The 26,889-nt window shown below is 40.4% G+C and overlaps 2 protein-coding genes across 3 annotated transcripts; both read left to right on the top strand.

The window, feature by feature from the left end:
- Positions 1-1,831: 1,831 nt before the first annotated feature.
- On the top strand, positions 1,832-4,676 carry LOC103700633 (putative wall-associated receptor kinase-like 16). 2 transcript variants are annotated; one of them, XM_089929872.1, is made up of 3 exons: positions 1,832-2,857; positions 2,946-3,098; positions 3,321-4,676. In XM_089929872.1, exons 1-3 carry the CDS (start codon positions 1,912-1,914, stop codon positions 4,496-4,498), a joined length of 2,277 nt encoding a protein of 758 aa, XP_089785998.1. In that variant the 5' UTR covers positions 1,832-1,911; the 3' UTR covers positions 4,499-4,676. The 2 variants fall into 2 exon arrangements, with proteins under 2 accessions (XP_089785998.1, XP_089785997.1); XM_089929871.1 differs by having other exon boundaries at positions 2,946-4,676.
- Positions 4,677-18,560: 13,884 nt separating this feature from the next.
- LOC103708448 (wall-associated receptor kinase 2-like) lies at positions 18,561-21,429 on the top strand. The gene is made up of 3 exons (XM_088719222.2): positions 18,561-19,596; positions 19,689-19,856; positions 20,077-21,429. The coding sequence occupies exons 1-3, from the start codon at positions 18,657-18,659 to the stop codon at positions 21,207-21,209; spliced, it is 2,241 nt and encodes a 746-aa protein (XP_088575348.2). The 5' UTR covers positions 18,561-18,656; the 3' UTR covers positions 21,210-21,429.
- The last annotated feature ends 5,460 nt before the right edge of the window (positions 21,430-26,889 follow it).

The following is a 26,889-nucleotide window of genomic DNA, read 5'->3' as shown; positions in this document are numbered from 1 at the left end:
GGCATCAATCCTCGATGCTTAGGCACTTTTACTTGTATGGTCGTACATAACTTGTTTTCTGTAGTTTTCATTTATTGCAAATGAAACCAAGTACAGGGAATGACAAGTACAGGGATGTGACTCAGATCCGACCCGAACCTAACCTAGACCCAAATTTTTTGGGTTGGGACTAGCTTAGACATGAACCCGACCCGATCCGAATGACCCGTTGGGTCAGAAATTTTAGCTATGGATCCGATCCGACACGATCTTATCTTCTATTGGATTGGGTCTGGGTCCAACATTAGAACCCCAACAAATAACTGGGTTGCATCACGGTCACTCATAATCTGGTCCGACTCGACCCATTTGCATTCCTAATTAGCACAAAACAATTAAAAATAACATGTCCTGAAACAATCTAAATCTATGGCTAGAATTAGAAATAGTAATGAATCAGACATAGACACGTCGACATATGAAGATGATCTAAGGCCATAATTGGGGATTGAAATTACAAGGGATTAAGTTTTGGGCATAGCCAGCTAGAGATACTGTATGTTTCGGCCAGATTCTACCTATCACGGTCGCCCGTTTTAAATAGAGCCGATGCTTGGCAACAACTATGAGGAAGGGGTTAGCTATGGACTCAATTGGGCTCAAGAAACAATTACATAGAGTTACATACACACAATATCAGAAAGGTACACGTTGTTTTAGATTTCCTCGATCAAAATTTGTGACTAAAATATTCTTAGTCCCTCTCTTCAGAAAAAAATAAGATCAAGAAGATTTCATGGGTTTTATTTTTCACAGGCATCCCAAAATAATTGGACTCTTGTTTTTTTTTTTTAAAAAAAATCCCATCCATCTCCTATCCATGTCCCTCAATAATTGGGTTCTTTTAAAAATTTAAAAAAAAAGAGAGCAATACACTTTATCTAATTGGCGAATTTTACACGCATTATCTCCAATTCTATATTTTTTTATTGAATAATTCTTTTTTAATGCACAGTGCACGTTTTCCTTGCTAATATATATGTAAGTGTTGATGAAAAGGATCTTGATAGCAAAGGATCGCTCACACCTTGCATGATGGCGAAACAGCAAGCATCCCGATCCGACAACTATTGTAATAATTACCTCCCCATGTATCCCATCAATCATACTCTTGCGGAAGAACCCGTGACGAAGCAAGTCGTCGAAGACCACAAGTCAGTGCATGTGGATAAAAAAAGAAGACCACAAGTCAGTGCATGTGTATAAAAAAAGAAGCCACTTGACTTGGTCGTCCCGAGAAATTACTTGTAATGATAGGTGCCGTTGTTGGAATGGTGTCCACTTCGGACGCCACCACAATGAAGCACTTCGACAACCCATATATATTTCCTGCATTAATCACCAATGGACCATGAAACAAGGTGATACATATAATTCGAGCATGTCCGACCATTTGTGCCGATCTTGCTGGGACATTCGTATTTGATCAATGCTAAAGCAATTTGGAGATCCCTAAACTATACATCAAACAAATGGATAAAAAAAATCCAAAATATAAATGAAATAAGATTTTAGTTGGGCCGTAACTCAAGGAGCCAGTATCAAATACGGAAGAGTTGCGATTGGAAGAGTTCTAAAATATTAATTCACGTCTTGGCATGGTTTCCTATCTGCTATACTACATACAATGATGATGACATATGCGATGACCTAAATCATTTCCCAGTTGACTGGGCCAGCCCTGGTGACTTGAGAAAATACCCAGCGCCTTCGATCGGTTGTTGTTGGGGAACCCTCGTTACACGTCCCACTCGATCTCCTCTATATATTGAGTGGCGCGCCAGGGCATATGTACCAACTCTAACTATATATTGGGAAGGGGAGGAAGCATATTAATTTTTGTTCATCAAAAAAAAAAGCATCGAATAAAGAATGAGAGTTACATTTATGGGAGAGTCCGGAAGAGGGGTCGTCGGAGGAGCAAAGCCATTCATGGGCGCATGGATGCTGCTGTGCCACTCCCTCTTGACGGTACTGCTCATTGCCGTGACGGCATCGGCATTGAGCAACACGCGGCCTGGGTGCCCAGCAACTTGCGGCGACGTTAGCATCCCCTACCCATTCGGCATCGGCTCGGACTGCTCCTTTCCAGCTCGTGGGTTCGCACTTAGCTGCAAGGACACTGGTAATGGCGTCCACAAACCTTTCCACACCAACGTCGAGTTCATCAACATAGACTTGCTGGCAGCCCAGGCTCGCGTCTACAATTACATATCCTGGCAATGCTACAACCACACGTTCGACAGCATGTCGTACCGTATATGGCATCTAAACTTCACCGCCTACCCATACCGGTTCTCCGATGCCATAAACAAGTTCACAGTTGTCGGCTGCGACACCCTGGCGTACATCACTGGGCTGAACCAGAAAGAGAGCTACTCGGGTGGATGCGTGTTGCGCAGTAACAGCTTTGAGAGCCTGACAAACGGGTCATGCTCCGGCATCGGCTGCTGCCAGACCTCCATCCCCAAGGGAATAAACTATTATCAAGTGTACTTTGATCACAACTTCAACAACTCCCGGGTGTGGAAATTCAATCCATGCAGCTACGCCGTTCTGGCCGAAGCCGACTGGTTCAATTTCAGCACGACTTACATTAATACCCACGCGCTCAAGGAGACGAAAGGAGGGAGGGCGCCCGTTGTGCTGGACTGGGCCATCGGCAACGAGACGTGCGAGGTCGCAAAGCGCAACAGGACCTCCTATGCGTGCCTTAGCGAGCACAGTGACTGCTTTAACTCCTTCAATGGCCCAGGATATATTTGCAAGTGCTCCAGGGGCTACGAAGGCAACCCCTACCTTCCCGATGGATGCCAAGGTCCATAATTACCTTCCCTCTCTGCGACTCTGTCTTTCTCTCTCTGTTTCTGGAGCTGACCTTTTGATTTGTTGGACTGGGATGTTAGATATTGACGAGTGCGCTCACAAAGATAAGTATCCATGCAATGGGACTTGTACCAACATACCTGGGGATTACAATTGTACATGTCCACCAGGCACGAAAGGCGACGCGAGAAAAGGAACCTGCCAGAGAAGCCGCAGCAATCCTTTGGTTATCGGTAATCCCTCCCTTAGCAATAAATTTCGGTTTCTACCGCGTCTATCAAGTTTCATTAGACATGCATCAAGCACAAACTTCAACCATGCAAAGCATAGAATTCTAGGCTGCTTAAAAGTTTCAATCTTTCGTTTAGTATGGGAAAGGAATAAACACGAGGGAGAACCTCCTTGTTATTCGAACTCATGGATTATTACTCTACCTGTCTATTTACAATCTCCAGGCATTGTCGCTAGCACCAGCTTTGCCCTTCTACTCTTACTATGCATTGTCCTTTCCCGGGTACGTGAAAGAAGAAAACTTACAAGGATAAAAGAGGAATACTTTCGGCGACATGGAGGGCGGTTGTTACTAGAAGAGATAAAGTCGAAGCAAGGTCTTGCATTTAAGGTATATACGAAAGGAGAGCTAGAGCAGGCAACAAACAACTTTGACAAGAACCGAATTCTTGGAGGTGGAGGCCATGGAACCGTCTATAAGGGAATACTGAATGACAGTCATGCAGTTGCCATAAAAAAATCAAAAATAATTGATGATTGCCAAAAGAAGGAATTTGGGAAGGAGATGGTTATTCTTTCTCAGATCAACCATAAGAATGTGGTGAAGCTCTTGGGATGCTGTCTGGAGGTGGAAGTCCCTATGCTGGTTTATGAATTTGTCTCAAATGGAACGTTATTCCAATTAATCCATGATAGAAATAAGACATCCCATATTTCATTGGATACCCGTTTGGAGATTGCTTTACAGTCTGCAGAAGCCCTTGCATATCTACATTCATCAGCTTCCCCTCCAATCCTTCATGGAGATGTCAAGTCTTCCAACATACTTTTGGATGACAACTACAACGCAAAGGTGTCCGATTTTGGAGCTTCAATGTTGGTGCCAAAGGATGAAACTCAGTTTGCTACATTAGTTCAACGGACTTGTGGTTACCTGGATCCTGAATACCTACAGACATGTCAATTAACCGATAAAAGTGATGTTTATAGTTTTGGTGTTGTTCTTTTGGAGCTCCTCACTAGAAAGAAGGCAATTTATTTTGAAGGATCTGATGAAGAAAGGAGCCTCTCATCAAGTTTTTTATCCGCCATGAAGGAGGATCGACTTCTACAGCTTTTGGACAGTCGTATTAAAATCGAAGAGGATATGGAATTGGTACAAGAAGTTGCTGAGCTAACAAAGCGATGCCTCAATGTTAGAAGTGAAGATAGGCCTACGATGAAGGAGGTGGCCGACGACCTAAATCGGTTAAAAAAATTCAAGCAGCATCCATTTTTACAACATAATCCTGAAGAGATTGAGAGTTTGCTTGGTAAGCCACCAAGCTACACTGAAAATGAAATCTCTCAATACTATAGTATAGAAAAGAAAGCAACGATAGATATAGAATGTGGAAGATGAGCTTTTTTTTTCCCTTTGTTTTTCGAAGAAGAGTTGGAGGATGATCATATTGCATAGAATAATACAAGTTTCTACACTTATGTATTAGAACTATATATGATGGTGATTTATATGTACTTGTGCATGCATCTGCGAGATGCAATATTTCTAGTTTATGAAATATGGCTAGTTTAAATTATATATTAATGGTTTCATACTAATTGTTGTTGGTGCTGCTATTGTTTTGCTAATCATCCGAACCACAGTTACAAATTTTGGGCTTTTATTTGAACAAAGAGTAGCTCCAAGTTAGATTATTCTATTTACTTAAAAAAATAATGGTATCCCAAAAGACAAACTTGAAATATATAGTGTAAAAACGCTCAGCCATGTAACAGGCCCGCAAATGAATAATTTCGTCAAGAAAATTATAATTGTTAAGTACAAACCGGTAAACAAACATCATGATCATCATAATCTATAGTCAGCATGATTTTTGAAGATTAATTATTTGGCACAACTCCTCTTTATATGCCCATCGCATTAAGGCACTTCTCAGGCTTGGGCACTTTCAAGTAAATGGGCTTCTTATCAATTTCTTTGCAATGATTACTGGTATATTTTTGTCCCTATTTTACAAAACATAATCGGAGCTATCAGTGCATCCGTCTTGTTTGGTGAGGCTACGTGGAAATCGGATGACCCAGTCTAATTCGACCCAATGCCGTGCAAATGTGAACTTCTATTTGAACGTGAACATATTGAATGCAAAACCTTCATAAGTACCCTTGAGTGTTAATTAGAAAAAAAAATTCCACCTCTCTTGTTTTCTTACTAATATAAGAAAACTCTTCCATTTGAACTCTTTCAGGTTTGGACTCCACTATTTTAATATTTTTTTGAGTGTCGGGAATCTACGCACTGCCTTTTCTCAATGGTAATTGGGATTTCATCTTTCGCACGAATGAAGGTTTCACCACCGTAAACCACTGTTGGTTAGTCAACTAGTCGCTTTAGGATACATGCTGGTGGATGCATGATGAGTTCGGAGCGCTCTTTTTTTTTTTTTTTTTGCTCTATGCAGTAGGTGATCAAATAAAAGATTCATGTGAAAGAAAGTGAATCATCCTTTTGCGGGAGAGACACAGTCCCAATCCTTCTTGAAGACCATCATGACTATATATATGATTTCTTTTTCAAGGGATTTTTTTTTTTTTTTAACTTTTTAGTAACGCTCTTAATTGGTTGATTCCATGCATAGTTCCTCTTTCCGTCTTTTCTAAGGAGCTCTCCCTTTCAAACAGAAAAAAATCTCGCTCCACTTGCTACAAAATTCCAAGCTTCATGTACTCTTCATCTTTGGCATTACATGGGAAGCTCTCATTGGAACCATCTCAGAAAGTTAGATATGTAGACCAGGAGTCGGTCTTCATATTTTCACATTTGCTTGCCCCCAAGGGCTGACGAGTTTGGCCATCACACGGCAGGCAATAAGTCCAGGGTCCTCAAGTTATCAATCATCTTCTAATCATCCTAGCGATTTGAAATGTTGATAATAAAAAATTCAGGCTTTCGCACGAAGAATTTGAAATGTTGATGATTTGAGAAAGAAAACTTCATGTTTGAGAGAGAAAAACGTGAGTGGTCTCGATCCATGCCACGTCAACGACTAAAGATAACAGTTTTGAGTTTTTTTTTTTTTTTTAGGAAAAGAGAGGCTGAGCCGTTTAATTTATTGGATATGTGAGAGAAGTATGTACATGAGAGCTAAAGAACATAGTCATGGAATGCATAATGCGAAGACAGAAAAGAAATAACAGTCAGTGAGAAAGAAATAGAAAACAATGAACCAAGAGCGGCGAATGGAGTGAATCCTCAATCTACCTAGATCCCTACAACTTGATATATTTTGATGTGCCAATAAAGTAACCCAGTTGAGATTTACCTCCTTTCCATAAGAATGGTTATCTCATCCAGCTTCATTATAGTAATGAGGTGAGGAAAGAAAAGGCTCTCATGTGGACTGATTGTAGGCTAGATACCTCTAACCAAATAAAAATTGCTGTATAAAGGATCTTAATGTCATTGTCTTTTGAGTTTTGGGTACCGAAGGAATAAACGACCCTCACACCATGCGGGACGGCCAAAACCCAACCCCATCCGGCAATTGCTTGGCATTTACTTCTCGTGCATCCCGTCAGCGATTGACGGCTGGACAAGACCCAGCGACGGAGCAAGTCGTCGAACGGGATCGAGTGCGTCGTTTTCCAGACGCGGTGCGGATAAGAACGACCGTCCAAGGCCCGAAGAAACGACTAAAGAGGGATCAAGTTAAGCCGTCTTGAAAACACAAGCAAGTTGAACATTGACTTGGTGGACGCGCGACCGACAAGCAGCTTCCGCATTTAGTTGTCACGAGAAATTAGGGTGGTTCTATATACACCCCCCCTATTGCTCAGGACACCCCCCAAAAATTAAAAAAAAATAAATACTCTCTACACCCCCCATTTGCTAAGGACAGCCCTAAAAAATTAAAAATTCCTAAATTACCCCCCACCCTCCCCACCCCCTCACCTAAATTGCTCTCTACACCCCCCAACCCCCCCCACCCCGCTCTTCCCCTCCAAAACACCTCGCCAACGCCCAAAACCCCCCCGTTCCCCCTTCTCCCTCTCGTCGCCGGCATTCTTCCGATCTCCGACCACCTCGCCGGCTTCTCTCGGAACCACCTCGCCGGCTTCTCCCGAAATTTTTTTTTCACGGTTCGTGCTCCGTTCGGCACTGGATCGCCGAACAAAAGGCTTCTGTTCGGCTGAACAGTGCCGGACAGAAGCCTTCTGTTCGGCACTGTGCAGCCGAACAGATCTGTTCGGTTGAGGGTTGCCGAACAGAAGGCTTCTGTTCGGCACTGTTCAGCCGAACAGAAGCCTTTTGTTCGGCGATCCAGTGCCGAACGGAGCACGAACCGTGAAAAAAAAAAATTTCGAAACAAGGTGGAACACGTACCTTTGCGGCCGATTCTTCGTCCCAAATCACTAGTTGCTTGTCCATGCTTCGAATGGGGCTTAAATCTCCTTCAAAGATCGCCTAAACGATGTAAATGGATCGAGGGGTTTAAGGGGGGTTTGAGGGGTGTTTTTTTTTTCTTTTCAAAACGAAACGGAGGAGGAGGAAGGGGGGTGTATGAGAAAATTTCAAGGGCAATATGGTAATTACACTAAAGGTTAGTTTGGGTATTTTTTTTTTGGTTTTTGGGGGGTGTCCTTAGCAATAGGGGGGGTGTATATAGAACCACCCGAGAAATTAATGTCGGCTCGCGATCGGAATACACGGATACAGCGAAGTAAAAATCAAAATAGCTGTTTTTCCTGCATCAGCCCTAATTACAATCAAAATCAAAAAATTAATTAAATAATAAAGTATTTTTTGAAAAATTAATTTTTTTAAAAGTATATATAGTAAAATGAGATTTAAATATTAGAAAGAGAGCTCAGATTAGACTTCGAAAGGTCAAAGTATTCTCATTTTTTTCCAAATGGGACTCGGAAAAGAGACTCCACCTAACCAATTGGCTGGAGTGGGAGTTGCTAATTTATCCGGAGTCTAACTCTTCCTATCTAAATATGTCCAATGCATCATGGAGTTGGTTTTATCTCCACCTTGCATACTCACTCAAGGGCCTGCATTAATCACCACTAGATGATTAACCTAGGTAATGCATGCAACAGGAGCATGCCTGATTATTTGTACCAATCTTGCTCAACATTCGTTGTAGGTATTTACTCGGATATTCTAGTGCAACGTGCAAATTAGAGAGGAACCGAGCTCAAGGTTGATTTAGATTGGGATTGGGGGATACCTAATTGGTACACATCAGAGTATTGAATTTAAACAATGTGTATGCCTCATTGATATACACAGTATCATATGGCTCGCTCGATGGGTAAGGTACCATTTTTTAATTTAGAAAATATACCCTTCCTAAAATATTATTTTTACTAATTGCATAGTTATCTAGAAAAATATATTATTGTTAATATATAAAACATATATTTTATTAATATATTATTATTATTACTAAAATATATTATTCTTATAATTAGTGTCATTAATTTCATTAATTTTATTATTTTTACTAAAATATTACTAATTTTAACTAATGTGCTTAAATATTATTGTTTTGTATAATGTTTATATCAAAGAAACTCTTTTCATGGTTCGGCAGTCCAGCGCATGATAGTTTTTATATGCTAGGCCTCGAAAGATGGCAATTAAGCCCATTTCACCTCAATTTTGACTCTGCTTTGCCTTTTTCCCCTTGCAGTTTGTGGTGCCGTAACCCCCCATCAGGCCTAGCAAGAAAGGCACGAAAGCATTTTTTTCCCTGCAACGAAAGAGGGTCGACTTCTAGAGATTTTGGACAGTCGGGTCGGAAGAGAAGGAGCTACTTCAAGAATTTGCTGCGCTTGTTCAGCAATATTTGCGTGTGAACGGAGCAGAAAGGCCCACAATGAACGAAGTAGCAGAACAACTCCAAAGATTAAGAAAGTATAAGCGATATCCATGGGTGCAAATAATAAAATGACCAAGTAGTTTGAAGAGGGAAGAAACAAGAACAAAATAAAAAGCAAAAGGGAAGAGACTATTTTACTCTTAACTCTAAGGGCCTGATCATTGAAGGGGAAAAATGTTATCTATATATTTTTCTAGGTAAGTATTTTTCAGATAATATTTAGATAAAAAATAATTTATTCATATTTTTTATATATTAAAAATAATTTATCTATATTTTTTTTATGCATCGAAAAATAGCTCTGAAATATAAAAAAATAATTAATTTTTTATAATATTTATCCACCAAAGAACAGCTTTCAAGGTACCTTTTGACCGAAACAAAGAACATGCTAGTTGGCCCGCATTCCTATCCCGAACTTATTAACCAACCGCACGGTTTTCCAAGAAGGCATTGTCTGTTATGTAAGGTTCATGTAGATATAATTTGGTGGAGTTGAAGCAATTGCATAACTTTAACATCGACGCACTAACACAGGCTTCAAACTCTACTCGCCTAGCTTTTTACAAGGTGGTCGAAGGACCTGAACGCATAAACAAGTCCTCTGAGCTACAGATATCAAGCACTTTCACTACAGAAAAAGTCGGTTTTATCGACGCTTTTTTGCCGACGCTTTTCACAAGCGTCGGCAATTTTTGATCTAGCATCAAAATTTACCGACGCTTATAAAAAGCGTCGGCAAAAGACGATGCTAATAAGCGCTGGTGTAGTCGCCGGCCTAAGACGACGCTAAAAAGCGTCGTTGGAAAAGCATTCTATGCTCCCGGCATCGCATTGTTATTCCGTCCCCCGCAGGAATATACTTGGAAGAGCACCAATTGGAGAGTCTCAGATTCCCTCCGTCCCCCCCCTCCCCCGCGCTCTTCACAGGTCTTTTAGCAAACTCCCCAATCAATGGCCCCCAGCGCCGCGCCCCTACCACATGTCTATAAATCTTTCTTCCTTCCCCTTCTCTCCCACATCTCCTCCTCCTCTTCAGGTCTTTTGATTGATGAAAATTTACATTCGTATTTTTTTTTTAAAAAAAAATAGCAATCCCGATACTTTAAAGCGTTAGTAAATAAAAGTTGTGGCACACGACGCTTTAAAGCGTCGGCGAAAATCCAAAACTGGGCCTGCTTTGGGCTTTCTTGACACTTTAAAGCGTCGGCGAATGTGGTTTTTGCCGACGCTTTTATTAGCATCGGAAAAGCCTTTTTGCCGACATTTTCTCTTAGCGTCGGCAAAAATCGGACCCACGCCCATCTGCCCGACGTTTAACCCACGCTTTGGGGTGCGTGGGCTGAAAATTCACCGACGCTTAAAAGCATCGGTAGAGACCAAAAAAACCGCCGGGAGATATCCTTTCTTTTGTAGTGTTTGTAGTTAATCTAAATCCCAATCTTCATCAGGCTAGTAGATGTAGGCAAAATTTCTGCCGCCTAATTCAAACAGGTTTGCACTAATTGGTTGCCAAAGTTGATGAGGGCAAAGGTTATCAAATCCTTGGGAGTCTGTTGAAGCAAGAAGCTATTATAAAGAGCAACCAATGCCTTAAGGACGGGTCAAGTTTGCTTCGAGGTTTCGAGACTGACGAAGTGCTAACAACTGGGATATTAGAGTAGCAGTCGTGGGTTCAAAACGAGAGGATCGAGATGGATTAGCACAAAACTATTGTAAATGAAATGTTCTGAAAGTCTAGAACTAGAGTGTTACGTCTCAAACCCAGCATCCAGGTTCGGCACGCAATACAACCGGACATTTTCTAGGGAAGAGCCCTAGAGAATATGCTAGGCCTGAAAATTTAATACAATCTCAATATCCATAATCTACAATGATTTCAATTCATACCAAACAACAAAGTTGGTCTAATTACAAATTTCGATCATCCGGCTAGTTTCAGTGTTGCTCTATCTAATCATCTTCTCCACTTGTGATCTCAACCATAGCATATACTATGCAACCTGCAACTCTAAAAAAGAGAAAGAGAAAGGGGTTGTGAGCTTTACAACCTAATAAGAATCCTCACACGTCCATACCAATACAATATTATAAGTTTGAAAATAGTAAGATACATCATTCAATCACAAATCGATTATGAATAATACTTGAGTAAACAGTATACACATGTATATCAAATATCAATAGAAATCGAGCCACTCAAGAGTGATATATTATACGATATCTCATAATTCATCAATAGTAATTTTTAATGCCTTTTATTCTATTTCTTTTTAACTTGATTTAGATCAATCATCTTTTTGACTTTAGGCCAAATTCTGGTCTTGTTTCCGGCCCGTGATGAGGCAATTAATAGTATCACATTTGCAGCCTGTGATGGGGCCATCGATGGTATCCATCATAGTATCAATCATAAGCATATATTATCAAAATATGATTTAATACAGAAATCATTATAAAACTATTCTTATTTCTTACTTATCTTTTTGATCATTAGCATATCATAAATATTTTGATCCATTGGTCTCGCCCCCTCACCTTCAATACCTTTCTCAACTTCGTCTGCGCTCGAGCCTTGGAGTTCAGAAGGCGGAGCCGCCCTTTCCTGGATGCCACCCAAAAACTGTTCATGGAAGTCCTCAGTGCCCGTGTCAAGAATAGCCGCTACCAGTTTATACTGGCACTGTCTTCTTCCATCCTTGTGATATCCACCGCTGGCCTGTCGTTCAGTCTGAGCCTTCCTCTCATCTACTCTCACATAACAGGATGGTCGACATATATATCTTCTAGTCATCGGCGTTGTCGCAATTCTATGTGACGATGGGGCCAAAGATCGAAGAGAATTCATGGGAAGCCTCTACCTGATGCTTGCGCTGCTACTCTCTGAAGTGCACCATGATGCATTCTTTCTCTTCTTATGGTATGCTATTTTCTTTGGTTTTGTAGAGGCTAGCTTGAGACATGCTCGTGCTCTTTTGGGTCACAGATGATGAGTTGCTCGTCCATGATGGCTATACTGATAATGGTGATGCTGGTCATGGTGCAGCCAGGGAAGTGGACTTCGGATTGGACGATAGTGATGCATCTTCAGCCGAGATAATTTCCCTGGAAGATGAATCACTAAATTAGTTTTTTGTTTTGCTTAGGCTAGTAATTGTTAATTGATATGTGTTAGTATAGTATATGCTTGATTTAGAGACTATACAAGTACAGTTGTCGTCATCTTCTTCTTTGTATTTTTTACTTTTTACTAGGAAGTTGAGTCTTTTTTTCCGCTAAAATTGGATTTTAATACAATACGTGTAGAATACACCCAATAAAATCCAAAAACACTAACTTACCGAGTGCCAATGGCAGCTCCTCCTCCCCTACCCAAAGGGTGTACCCTGAATGATGAGCCGCAAAGGCAGCCACCCAATCGGCCGCCCCATTGGCTTCTCTAAATACATGTTTGGCCTGGACGGCCACTCCATCCCTGCACATCATCCCTATATCTCGAACCAAGGGGTGGTCTGTGCCCTCACCCCTCAACCCCTCCTGGATCCATCCGATAACTGTGGCCGAGTCGCCCTCTAGGACAATCAAGCCAGCCTGCAATACCTGCCTCGCATGTCGAAAATCCGCCCAGGCAGCTTTACCCCAGGGACTGACGTGCCGAACAACTGACAGCCACCTGCTGCCACCACTCTGGAGTGCGGGTCCCGTATCATAAAGCCCGCACTACCCCGCGCGCCTCCATCCAGAAACGATCCGTCGAAGTTGACCTTGAGGAAACTCGGAGGTGAGGTTTCCCAAGTGAAGAGCACCGTCCGAAGAAGTTGAGTCTTTTGATGTTGGTCCTATAAGAAATATAAATTAAAGGCTTTCTTTCCCCACGGTTGTTCTTTTTTATTTTTGGGGTCATTAAGTTATATCAGCACCGGTGCGTGGAGTGACGGGATCTGGCAGCCATATACAAGAAATCCCGTGTGTATAAAGAATCTGAAAGTGGTTAAGTAGAAATCTCATTAGCAGAATATTCATCAGATGCGAAGAGATGTAACAGGAGGAATTTATGAAGCCATGCATTATAGTGGTTGCGTATGCCTGCATGATTTGCAGCTAAATCAAATCCAAGCAAAATTTTAGCTTTTGTCAAATTATCAAGCGTTAATTGGTGTATTGCATATATAATATTAGGCTACGAGGTTGTTGGTGTCTGGGTTCAACTTCAAAGAGGATGTAAAGTTTCCTTGGGACCTATTCCTATTTCCATGATGACAGAAAAGTTTAATTAAGCTTGGCCGTATCAATACTATAATATTCTATAGATCTTAAACTTGTAAAACCTAATTTCGATATGTATCAAGCTAGAATGAACGAGCCTAGAAAATTAACATCTCCAATGCGATTGACATCATCCTCGGTTGCGATCCCCAACAGTAGTGTCATCATCTCCCAAAACTCGAGGATCGTTATCATCGTCAGCAAACTGTTTGCTTAATCTTAAATGACTACCTGATGAAGGAACCCATTCTGTACAGACTTGAGACGGTAAGTTAGTCATTTGCTTACTGCTATAAGGCCACATCAAATCCACCGCACAAAGGGAAACCAACAGTACCATAAAGCAAGAAAATAGAACATGGTTGTGCAAAGGTCATCAAATCCAGGTACAGGTCGCATCTTCTGTGCGAAAGAACGATTGATCTGTGTTTTGACCTAAACTCTTGCATAGATCTCAAATTATTCTAACCTCTTCCTTCCATCTGCCAGCACAGATCTCAAAGCAGTTGTGCGATCTAGTGATTGATACTGTGAAAGAAGGTGAATCATTCTATACAAATGAACCCACCAAATGCATGAGTCCGGGGTGGGAGATGGTGAAGCAAGAAGCTATTATAAAGAGTAACCAATGCCTTAAGGATGGGTCAAGATTACTTCGAGGTTTGAAGATGAAGTGCAAACCACTAGGATATTAGAGTAGTCGTGGGTTCAACAAAAGAGTATCACGATGGATTAGTAGTAAGGTAGCAAATGGATTAGTTTGACTTATGAGTTATGACCCGACACAGCCTGACCCGCCAAGATCCGATCCAACCTGATTTAAAGGACCCATAGGGCTAGGTCAGGTTTTACAATTGGACCCGGTCTACTTTTCAGGTTGGTTCTGGATTACTAAATTCTGACCCGATCCGACCCAAATATGGTATACCATTAAGGTCAATAGGGGTACTTAAGGGTCTCTAACTCTCTATTCCTCTAATTTCCTTTTGTGTTTGAGGACAAAAGGAATGGAAGAAATTATCTTTTGCGTACTATCGAATGGTTTATATTAAGGCTTAGGTTGGTTACATTAAATTGGAACACTATTTTTATAAGAAGGAAGTTTAGACTAATAAAGGCAAAATAGAGTTAATTTCGCCATGTGGAAGAAGATAGGTTCATGATGAATCCTTTGCAATTATTGAACTTTGTCATATGTCATTATTAAAACTATATTCCTTATCTTGGCCCATATATACTTTTTTCGTAGTATGTTTAGAAAAAATAGTAGTACATATATTCTAATAAATTCGAAGGATATCACTGCCGAGTAAAAAGAATTAGCATAACTGTAATTATTTTTTACTCAAAAAAATATTGCATACATGAATAGAAAATTTTTCTTGAAGCTAACAAGATCGAGCCTATCATTATTAAGTTAGTTTGTAATTGCATCAATCCTTGATACTTAGGCACTTTCACTTGTATGATCTTGCATAACTTGCTTTCTTTTGTTTTCACTCATTGCAAATGAAAAAAACTAAATACAAGGAATGATAAGTAGAGGAATGTGACTGAGACCTGATCCGGATCCGAATTTTTTGGGTTAGGACCAAGTTAGACATGGACCGACCTGACCTGAATGACTATTGGGTTAGAAATTTTAGCCATAGACCCGACCTGATCCGATTTTCTATTGGGTTGAGTTTGGGTCAATATTAGAACCCGAATAAGTAATTGGGTTGGGTTGGAGTGACTTGGTCCGACCTGACCCATTTGCATCCCTAATTAGCGCAAAACAATTATAAATGACATGTCCTGAAACATCTTAAATCTAAGACTAGATTAGAAATTGTAATGAATCAAACATAGACACGTCAGCATATGAAGATGATCTAAGGCCAGAATTGGGGAAATTACAAAGAATTAAGTTTTGGGCCTGGCCAGCTACAGATACTGTATGTTTCGACCAGTTTTACCTATCTTGGTCTCTCGGGTTCGGCCCGTTTCAACTAGAGCCCAAGCTTGGCAACAACTATGAGGACGGGGTAGCTATGGATGGACCCAGGTCATCCCATGGATCAATATGGACTCGATTGGGCTCGCGAAACAATTAGATAGAGATACATACACACAATATCAGAAAGGTCTACATTGTTTTAGATTAATTTCCTCTATCAAATTTTGTGACTAAAATATTCTTAGTCCCTCTCTTCAGGTAAAAATAAGATCAAGAAGATCTACGTGGGTTTTTATTCTTCACATGCATCCCAAAGTAGCTGAGATCCTTTTTATTTTTTTTAAAAAAAGGTAATCCTATCCGTCTCCTATCCATGTCCCTCAATAATTGGGTTCTTTTGAAATTTTTTTAAAAAAGGCAATACTCTTTATCTAATCAGTGTGTTTTATATACATTATCTCCAATTCTATATTTTTTATTGAATAATTCTTTTTTAATGCACAATTCACGTTTTCCTTGCTAATATATAGATATAATACATCTGAAATTTTGGTTTACCGAGTTAATGAGTTAGATTTGGGTCTAATATTGGACCCAAAAGCAATTCAGATCTAGTTGTCCTGTCTCAACCTACTCGTTGTTCAACTTTGGAGAAGGTTTTGGTGTCAAGAGTTATAAAGCTTGGTCCATGATCCGTAAACTTGGATCTTATCTCAACCAAGGTGGAAGGTAATAAAATCCAAGAAGAAAGTTTGAATATTTTGAAATGTCTATTAATACCTAGAAAAAAAAGATACCAAAATACTAGAAAATGCAGTAAAACCTAAATCAACTACATATTTTTTTAAAACTAGTTTTTTTGAAGTTTAATATTTTATGTTTGTGTATTAGTACTCATTTTTTTGATATTTCCTGTAAGTTGTTAGTTTATACAATAGGTTCTTTCACTAGCTTTCATTGACCGAATCATGGTAAGATTACATAGGTTTATAGAAGGAGAAAATATCCTTTCACTTAATAGGGAATGGTTTTAAGGATTCTACATCTTCTCACTCACTCTTCTGTCTTCTCTATTTTGCCTCTTCTAGTAGGAGAATACAGGCTGAATGTTACGTTAGTATCTAGTTAACTCAATATAAATATTGAAGAGAGATGAAGTAATATGTAAAAATAGAAGATGTTAGGGATTAATTTTAAAAAAAAGAAAATATATTGTTACTATTTAAATACAATTGCTTTTGGTAGGAGTGGTTGTAAAATCTCTAGTGTTGGAAATTGAATTAAAGTTATCTAGTCTTCATCGATTGTACAATTGCTATAGTTGACCAAACACTACGATGGTTACACATATCACGTATCACGCAGGCAATCACAGTTATCATGTACCATATAGGCAACTGGGTGACCTAGGCCACCTCAATTCAACTTTGAATTAAAAAGGTTGATGAAAGGGATCTTGATGGACCTCCCATGATGGCGAAACAGCAAGCATCCCGTGTACCCAAAAAAACGTCAAGCATCCCGTCCCGTGTACCCAAAAAACAGCAAGCATCCCCATCCGACAACTATGGCATTAATTTCCTCCTCATGTATCCCTTTTCTCCGGTCAAAACTCATGTATCCCTTCAATTATAGACTCCGAACGAGTGACGAAGCAAGTCGTCGAACGCGCGACCGACTAGCTACTTGACTTGGTGGCCACGAGAAATTAATTGTAGTGGTCTCCACTCACTCTTCTTTCTTCTCTGTGTTGTCTCTTCTAGCTCAGGACTTAAGCAGTTAGTACACCAGTGGTGAAACAGAATGGGTTAAGAGGTTGGTTATACATGGAAAATAGAGGATACGAAGTCTAACACTATTAGGAGAATACAGGCGGAATATTACATTATTATCTAGTTAACTCAATATAAATATTGAAGAGACATGGAGTAATAATACAAGTTTCTATCCTAATGTACGTATTAGAACTAATTTATATATACTTCTGCATGCATATGCGAGATGCAGTATTTTTAGTTTATGAAATATAGTTAGTTTAAATTATATATTTATGGTTTCATCCTGATTGCTGTTGATGTTGCTGCTGATTTGCGAATCATCTGAACCACAATTACAAATTTTGGGCTTTTATTTGAACTGACGGTAGCTTCAAGTTCAATTATTCCATTTACTTAAAAAATAATGGTATCCCAAAGACTAACTTGGAATATATAGTATAACAGGCTCATAGATGAATAATTTCTTCTAGAAAATTGCTTGGACTTTTATAGTTTTGAATTGATAGGGCAACCGTTCTAACCCTTTAGTTATCAGCCGACTAGAAGCTTGTGCAAAGGGCCCCATGCTTTCACATCTAGTTGACATCGATTTTTAGTCGAGCGTGAACCGGCAAACAAATATCATAATCTATAGTCATTGTGATTTTTGAAGATGACTCTTCCTTAAATGCCCATCGCATGAAGGTAGGCACTTTTAAGCAAGTGAGATTCTTATAAATTTCTCTGAAATGACTATTGGTATATTTTTCTCTCTATTTTACAAAATAGAATTGGAGCTATCAGTGCCTCTCTTATTAGGTGACTGCACATGGGAATAAGATGACCCGGTCCAATTCCATCCAATGCCCTGCAAACGTAAACTTCTATTCAAATATGAACACGTTGAATGCAAATTCTCCAATAAGTACCCATAGGTAGCATTGTTCAAGCGTTTTAAAACCTGATTATCTTAGCTATCATAGTGGATGACCCATAGGTAGTTAAACTTGGATCTTAGCATCATCTCAATCAAGTTGGTAAATAAATAAAATTCCGGAAGAAATTTTTCAATATTATGAAATGTCAATTAATTCATAGAAATAGAGCCACCGAAATACTAGCAAATATAGCAAAACTTGGTTCAACCGCACGTTGATTTTAGGTTTTTTTTTTTAAAAAAAAATAATCCTTAAAATCTCTGATATTTGTGCGTTCGCGCTCATGGTTTTCGTATTTGTATAAAAATTTTTGTAAAGTTCTCCGTTCGTACAATTAGGTCATTTCACTATCTTTCATTGACTCAACCCTAGTAAGACGGCGTTATAGATGGATAAAAATATCATTGACTTAATAGTTGACTGGCCCAAGTCCTCCGAGTGAGAACGAGTGTATCGTTTTCGGAAAGCTACGGAAAGGAATGCAAGGGTCCTTGGACGCAGGGCGGATATCCTTGCACCATGCGTGACGGCCAAACCACGGCTCCATGCGTGACGGGTGACCAAAATCACTTCCAGTTGAATAGTCAGCCTGAGAAAATACCCAGCAAGTGCCTTGGCTTGTTGTTGTGGCCCTCCTCGTTCGACGTCCGACCCGATCTCCTCCGTATATTCAGTAGCGCACCAAGACGTGTGTACCAAATCTAGCTATTGGGAAATCGAGGAAGCATATTGATTTTATTTCATCAAAATAGAGATTGAATAAAGAATGAGAGTTACATTTATGGGAGAGTCCGGGAGAGGAGTCGTCGGAGGAGCAAAGCCATTCATGGGCGCATGGATGCTGCTGTGCCACTCCCTCTTGACGGTACTGCTCGCTGCCGTGGCTGCATCGCCATTGAACAACACGGGGCCTGCAGGCTGCCGAGCAAAATGCGGCGACGTTAGCATCCCCTACCCATTCGGCATCGACCCGGGCTGCTACCTTCCTGGCTTCAACCTCAACTGCAATGACGACAATGCCAGTGGCGTTCCCAAACCTTATATCGGCAGCGTCGAGCTCATCAACATATCCTTGCTGTCGGCCCAGGCTCGCATCTACAATGACATATCCTGGCAATGCTACATCCGCACGTCACACGACATGTCGTACATGTTACGCAGTCTAGACTTCACCGCCTACCCATACCGGTTCTCGGATGCCGATAACAAGTTCACAGTTGTCGGCTGCGACACCCTCGCGTACATCAGAGGGCAGAACCAGAAAGCCAGATTTTGCGAATCGACCTGCTCCAGCTCTGATAGCCCGACAAACGGGTCATGCTCCGGCATCGGCTGCTGCCAGACCACCATCCCCAAGGGAATCAACTATTATGCAGTGACCTTCGATGGCGACCTCAAGAACTCCCGGGTGTGGGATTTCAATCCCTGCAGCTACGCCGTTCTGGCCGAAGTGAACTGGTTCAATTTCAGCACGACTTACCTTACTACCGCCGATCTCTTGGACACGGAAGGATCAGGGCGGGCGCCTGTGGTGCTGGACTGGGCCATCGGCGACGAGCCGTGCGAGGTCGCGCAGCGCAACAGAGCCTCCTACGCGTGCCGCAGCGAGCATAGTTCCTGTTTTAACTCCTCCAATGGCCCGGGATATCTTTGCAACTGCTCCAGGGGCTACGAAGGCAACCCCTATCTTCCCGATGGATGCCAAGGTCGATAATTACCTTCTCTCTCTGTGAGTATATGCATCCTTCTCTCTCTGTTTCTGGAGCTGACCTTTTGATTTGTTGGACTGGGATGTTAGATATTGACGAGTGCACTCTCAAAGACGAGTATCCATGCCATGGGACCTGTACCAACATACCTGGGGATTACATTTGTTCATGTCCACAAGGCACGAATGGCGACGCGAAAAAAGGAACCTGCCAGGGAAGCCGCAGTAATCCTTTCTCATCAGTGAAATTGGTTATAGGTAATTCCTCCCTTAGCAATAAATTTCGGGTTCTACCACTTCTATCAAGTTTCATTAGACATGCATCAAGCACAAACTTCAACTATGCAAAGCATACAACTAGGCTGCTTAAAAGTTTCAATCTTTCGTTTAGTATGGGAAAGGAATAAACACGAGGGAAAACCTCCTTGCTATTCGAACTCATGGATTATTACTCTATCTGTCTATTTACAATCTCCAGGCATTGTCGCTAGCACCAGCTTTGCCCTTCTACTATTACTATGCATTGTCCTTTCCCTGGTACGTGAAAGAAGAAAACTTATGAGGATAAAAGAGGAATACTTTCGGCGACATGGAGGGCGGTTGTTACTAGAAGAGATAAAGTCGAAGCAAGGTCTTGCATTTAAGGTATATACGAAAGGAGAGCTAGAGCAGGCAACAAACAACTTTGACAAGAATCGGATTCTTGGAGGTGGAAGCCATGGAACCGTCTACAAGGGAATGCTGAATGACAATCATGCAGTTGCCATAAAAAAATCAAAAATAATTGATGATCGCCAAAAAAAGGAATTTGGGAAGGAGATGGTTATTCTTTCTCAGATCAACCATAAGAATGTGGTGAAGCTCTTGGGATGCTGTATGGAGGTGGAAGTCCCTATGTTGGTTTATGAATTTATTTCCAATGGAACCTTATTCCATTTAATCCATGACAGGAATAGGACATCCCACGTTTCATTGGATGCCCGTTTGGAGTTTGCATTACAGTCCGCAGAAGCCCTTGCATATCTACATTCATCAGCTTCCCCTCCAATCCTTCATGGAGATGTCAAGTCTTCCAACATACTTTTGGATGACAACTACAACGCAAAGGTGTCGGATTTTGGAGCTTCAATGTTGGTGCCAAAGGATGAAACTCAGTTTGCGACACTAGTTCAAGGGACTTGTGGTTACTTGGATCCCGAATACCTACAAACATGTCGATTAACCGATAAAAGTGATGTTTATAGTTTTGGTGTTGTTCTTTTGGAGCTTCTTACCGGAAGGAAGGCAATTTATTTTGAAGGACCTCGTGAAGAAAGGAGCCTCTCATCAAGTTTTTTATCCGCCATGAAGGAGGATCGCCTTCTACAGCTTTTGGACAATCATATTAAAAATGAAATGGATATAGAGTTGGTACAAGAAATTGCTGAGCTAGCACAGCGATGCCTCAATATTAGGGGTGAAGATAGGCCTACGATGAAGGAGGTGGCCGATGACCTAGATCGATTAAGAAAATTCAAGCAGCATCCATTTTTACAGCATAATCTTGAAGAGATTGAAAACTTGCTTGATAAGCCATCAAGCTACATTAAAAATGAAACCTTTGGGTGCTAAAGTATAGAAAAGAAAGCAACGTTGGATATAGAATGTGAAAGATAATTTTTGTTTTTTTCCTTTGTTTTTCGAAGAAGAGTTGAAGGATGATCATATTGCATAGAATAATATAAATTTCTATCCCTATGTATTAGATCTATGATGCTGATTTAAATGTACTTATGCTTACGTCTGCGAGATGCAGTATTTCTAGTTTATGAATTATGGTTAGTTTAAGTTACATATTCATGGTTTCATCTTGATTGTGCTGCTATTGTTTTGCTAATCATCTGAACCACAGTTACAATTTTTGAGCTTTTATTTGAACAAAGAGTAGCTCCAAGTTAGATTATTCTATTTTCTCAAAAAATAATGGTATCCCCAAAGACAAACTTGAAATATATACTGCAGAAACGCTCGGTCATGTATCGGGCCTGCAAATGAATAATTTCATCAAGGAAATTATAATTGTTAAGTATAAACCGGTAAATTAACAAACATCATAATCATCATAATTTATAGTCAGCATGATTTTTGAAAATTAATTATTTGGCACAACTTTTCTTTATATGTCCATCGCATTAAGGCATTTCTCAGGTTTTGGCACTTTCAAGTAAATGGGCTTCTTCTCAATTTCTTTGAAATGATTACTGGTATATTTTTCTCCCTATTTTACAAAACATAATTGGAGCTATCGGTGCATCCGTCTTGTTAGGTGACTCTACGTGGGAATCGGATGACCCAGTCTAATTCGACCCAATGTCGTGCAAATGTGAACTTCTATTTGAACGTGAACATATGGAATGCAAAACCTTCATAAGTACCCTTGAGTGTTAATTATAAACAAATATCCAACCTCTCTTGTTTTCTTAGTAATATAAGAAAACTCTTCCATTTGAACTCTTGCAGGTTTGGACTCCACTATGTTAATATCTTTTTGAGTGTCGGGAATCTAGGCATTGCCTTTTCTCAATGGGATTAGGATTTCATCTTTCGCACGAATGAAGGTTTCACCACCGAAAGCTACTGTTGGTTAGTCAACTAGTCGCTTTAGGATACATGCTGGTGGATGCATGATGAGTTCGGAGCGGTCTAAGCTCTATGCAGTAGGTGATCAAATAAAAGATTCATGTGAAAGAAAGTGAATCATCCTTTTGCGGGAGAGACACAGTCCCAATCCTTCTTGGAGACCATCATGCATATATATATGATTTCCTTTTCAAGGGACTTTTTTTTTAACTTCTTAGTAACGCTCTTAATTGGTTGATTCCATGCATAGTTCCTCTTTCCGTCTTTTCTAAGGAGCTCTCCCTTTCAAACAGAACAAAATCTCGCTCCAGTTGCTACAAAATTCCAAGCTTCATGTACTCTTCATCTTTGGCATTACATGGGAAGCTCTCACTGGAACCATCTCAGAAAGTTAGATATGTAGGCCAGGAGTCGGTCTTCATATTTTCACATTTACTTTCCCCTAAGTCGTCACATGGCAGGCAATAAGTCCAGGGTACTCAAGTCATCAATCATCTTCCAATCATCCTGAGAGATTTGAAATGTTGGTAACAAGAAATTCGGACTCTCACACGACGAATTTGAAATGTTGATGATTTGAGAAAGAAAACTTCATGTTTGAGAGAGAACAACGTGAGTGGTTTCGATCCATGCCACGTTAACAATTCAGATGTACGCTGTGAGGGTAAGAAGGGTCCTCCAAGGCTTGAAGAAATGAGAAAACGAGTTAACGCGTCTTGCAAACACAATCAAGTGGGAACGCCTGGTTGGTCACGGACTTAAAGATGCATGACGGACTAGCAGCACTTAGATTTTGGAGGATTGGAGCATTCCTATTTTCTAGAAAATAGAAATGAATAAAAGACTCCACCCAACCAAATAGCTGGAGTGGGAGTCGCTAATTTATTTGGAGTCTACTCTCCCTATCTAAATATATCCAACGGGTCACAGAGTTGGATTTGTCTCCACCTTGCATACTGACTCAAGGGCCCACTTTGACCACCCATAGTTCCTACATTAATCACCACTAGATAATTAAATTACTAAGAAATCCTTAATAGTCAGTCCTTTAAGAAGGAATCAAATTACTAGACGTTCAATTTCTTAAAAACTTCCTCCTTTTGATACTTATCATTAGGCCCATCTTGCCCTGAGACAATTATTATAAAAATGGATATTAAATTCCGCCACGCATAAACGAAACAAATCCATTACAGGCTTTCAAACATTTCAAGCCCAAACCAGCTTCTTCCACCATTTTAGCTGAGAAGGTTAAGACCACCTAATTTTTACTAGAGTGGTGTGCATTTCTAACCATGCTTGCTAGAAGACAAGCACGATTAGAAACTTGTTGCACCTTCTGTTCTGCTATGCGCCGAACACCGTTTATTTCTTCTGGTTGTCTTCATAAACAAGCAACATGATGTTCTGAATCAAACTCAAAAAGCTGACCTTTACGATCATATTTATCTGCAGTAACTCAAGAGTAAAAAGCTGACATGTCCCAAAACATCTTAAATCTAACGCTAGAATTAGAAATTGTAAAGAATCAAAGATAGACACGTTGGCATATGAAGATGATCTAAGGTCAGAATTGGGGATTGCAATTACGGGCTCGTTTGGTTCGCAGGAAGCATTTTCCCTCCTAGGAATATAATTTTTGGAAAATAAATTCTTAGAAAGAGGATGCTTAGGAAAGTACTTTTGGCATGTTTGATTAACTATGAAAAAGAGACAAATTTCCAAAATACTTATGTTTGGTTGGTCATCCACTTTCCTAGGAAAGTTATGTATAATTTCTATTATGCCTTTAATAAAAATTAGGTTTTTAATGCCTCTTTAATGCTTCTTTAATGCTGAAGGGACTTTTTGGGAAAAAGTACAAATGGAGTGATTCCTGCCTCATGGGAAAGTAACTTTCTCATTGAAAAGACTTTTCCATTAAATGTGGGAATCATATTCCCATGGGAATACAACTTTTCCTTCTTGAAAACTCCAACCAAATCAGAGGCATTTCATTACTTTCCCGTTGACCACACTTTCCCCTCTTCTTTTCCTGCGAACCAAACGAGCCCTACAAGGAATTAAGTTTTGGGCCTTGCCAATTATAGATACCGGATGCTTTCCCTAGTTTTTGCCTATCTCTGTCTCTCGGCTTTGGCCCATTTCAAGTAGAGCCCGTGCTTCGCTGCTCGGCCGGGCTCAGGCTCGGCTCGAGCTCGGCTCGTTAGTCAAACGAGCTCGAGCCCGAGTCCAAAATGAAGCCCGTTTAAATTCGAGCTCGAGCCTGAGCAGCTCACGAGCCCAAACGGGCTCCTGACCACACACCACCACCCCCCCCCCCGACCTCCTTCACGCCTCCCTCGACGACCTCCTCCAGATCCCCCAAGCCCAGGACCCTCTCCGCCGCCCCGCCTCGCCCGAATCGACCTCCTCCACGCCTCCCTCGATGACCTCCTCCAGATCCCTCAGGCTCAGGACTCTCTCCACCGCCCCGCCTCCGCCCCCTGGACTGACCGTCTCCCTCACCCGCCTCGACCTCCTCAGCCCTTCAGGCCCACCCCGCCGCCGCTGCCTCCCTCGCCCACGTCTACCTCCTCCGCCGAGGCTTCTGCGCCTCCGAGCTCGCCACCATCGCCGCTTCCTGCCCCAACCTCTGCCACCTCCTCGCCCCCTGCTTCTTCAACCCCCGTAGCCCCACTACTTCGAGTTCGTCGACGAAGCCTCCCTCCTCGCCCTCGCCGCCGCTTGCCCCCGTCTCTCCCTCCTCCACCTCGTCGACCCCTCCACCCTCTCTCCCGCTTGCCCAATCCCCATCCCCAGGACCCCATCCCCATTCCGGGCTCGGGCTCGAGCTCGAGCTTGTAATTGAAACAGGCTTTACAAGCTCAAACCCGAGTCTTTGCTGTGCCAAACGAGCCTGAGCCCGAGTCTAATACAGAGCTTGGCACCAAGTCCGAGCCCGAGATTCTGTGAAACGAGCCGAGCCCGAACCTTCCAGGCTCGGGCTGGGCTCGGCTCGACTCGGCTCGTTAACAGGCCTAGCTATGGACGGCGTTGAAAAAAGGATCCAAGTCATTACACCCGATTGGACCAATATGGACTCGATTGGGCTCGAGAAACAACTGCATAGAATTACATACACACAATATCAGAAAGGTATAACCGTATAAGTTGTTTTAGATTTTCTCTACCAAATTTTGTGACTAAAATATTATGAGTCCCTCTCTTCAGGAAAAAAATAAGATCAAGAAGATCTACATGGGTTTTTTTATTTTTCACATGCATCCCAAAGTAACGGAACTCTTTTTTTTAAAAAAAAAGTCATATCCGTCTCCTATCCATGTCCCTCAATAATTGGGTTCTTTTGAAATTATTTTTAAAAAAGCAATACTCTTTATCTAACGGCATATTTTACATACATTATCTCCAATTATTTATTTTTTTAATAATTCTTTGTTAATGCACAGTGCACATTTTCCTTGCTAATATATATATATATATATATATATATATATATATATATATATATATATATATATATATATATATATATATATATTACATCTGAAATTTTGGTTTACCGAGTGAATGAGTTAGATTTGGGTCTAATATTGGACCTAAAAGCAATTCCAATCAAGTTGTAGTCTGCATATGAGTGTCATGTCTCAACCTAGCTCGGTGTTCAACTTTGGAGAAGGTTTTGGTATCAAGAGTTTTAAAGCTTGGTCCATGATCCGTAAACTTGGATCTTATCTCAACCAAGGTGGAAGGCAATAAAATCCAAGAAGAAAGTTTGAATATTCTGAAATGTCTATTAATAGCTATGAATAAAGATACCAAAATACTAGAAAATGTAGTAAAACCTAAATCAACTACATTTTTTTTAGAACGAGTTTTTTTTTGAAGATTAATATTTTATGTTTGTGTATTAGTACTCATCTTTTTGATATTTATATAAGCATTCCTGTAAGTTGTTAGTTTATACAATAGGTTTTTTCACTAGCTTTCATTGACCGAATCATGGTAAGATTATATAGGTTTATAGAAGGAGAAAATATTCTTCATTTAATAGAGAATGGTTTTAAGGATTCCACATCTTCTCACTCACTTTTCTCTCTTCTCTATTTTGCCTCTTCTAGCTTAGGACTCAACAATATACAGAGGATATGAAGCCAACACCACTAGGAGAATGCAGGCAGAATATTGCATTATTATCTAGTTAACTCAATGCAAATATTGAAGAGATTTTGGAGTAATATGTAAATATAGAAGATGTTAGGGATTAATTTTAAAAAAACAAAATCTATTGTTATTGTTTAAATACAATTGCTTTTAGTAGGAGTGGTTGTAAAATCTCTAGAGGTGGTGATTGAATTAAAATGATCGTACAATGGCTATAATTGACCAAACACTACGTGATGGTTACACGTATGACCTAGCCAACCACAGTTATCATATACCATATAGGCAACTGGGAGACTAGGCCACTTAATTCAAGTTTGAATTAAAAAGGATCCTTATATATATATATATATATATATATATATATATATATATTGATGAAAAGGATTTGTTTTTTTCACTTTATTTTTTAAAAGAGAATTGGAGGATGATGATATTGCATAGATTAATACAAATTTCTATCCCTATATATTAGAACTATGATGTTGATTTATATGTACTTGTGCGT

The sequence above is a fragment of the Phoenix dactylifera genome, chromosome 3, assembly GCF_051530095.1.
Source record: "Phoenix dactylifera cultivar Ajwa chromosome 3, Ajwa_hap1_PhDact_Kaust_v1.1, whole genome shotgun sequence".
Classification (NCBI taxonomy): Eukaryota; Viridiplantae; Streptophyta; class Magnoliopsida; order Arecales; family Arecaceae; genus Phoenix; species Phoenix dactylifera.
Note: the sequence above shows the minus strand (reverse complement) of the source record. Positions and strands in the feature narration are given on the sequence as shown.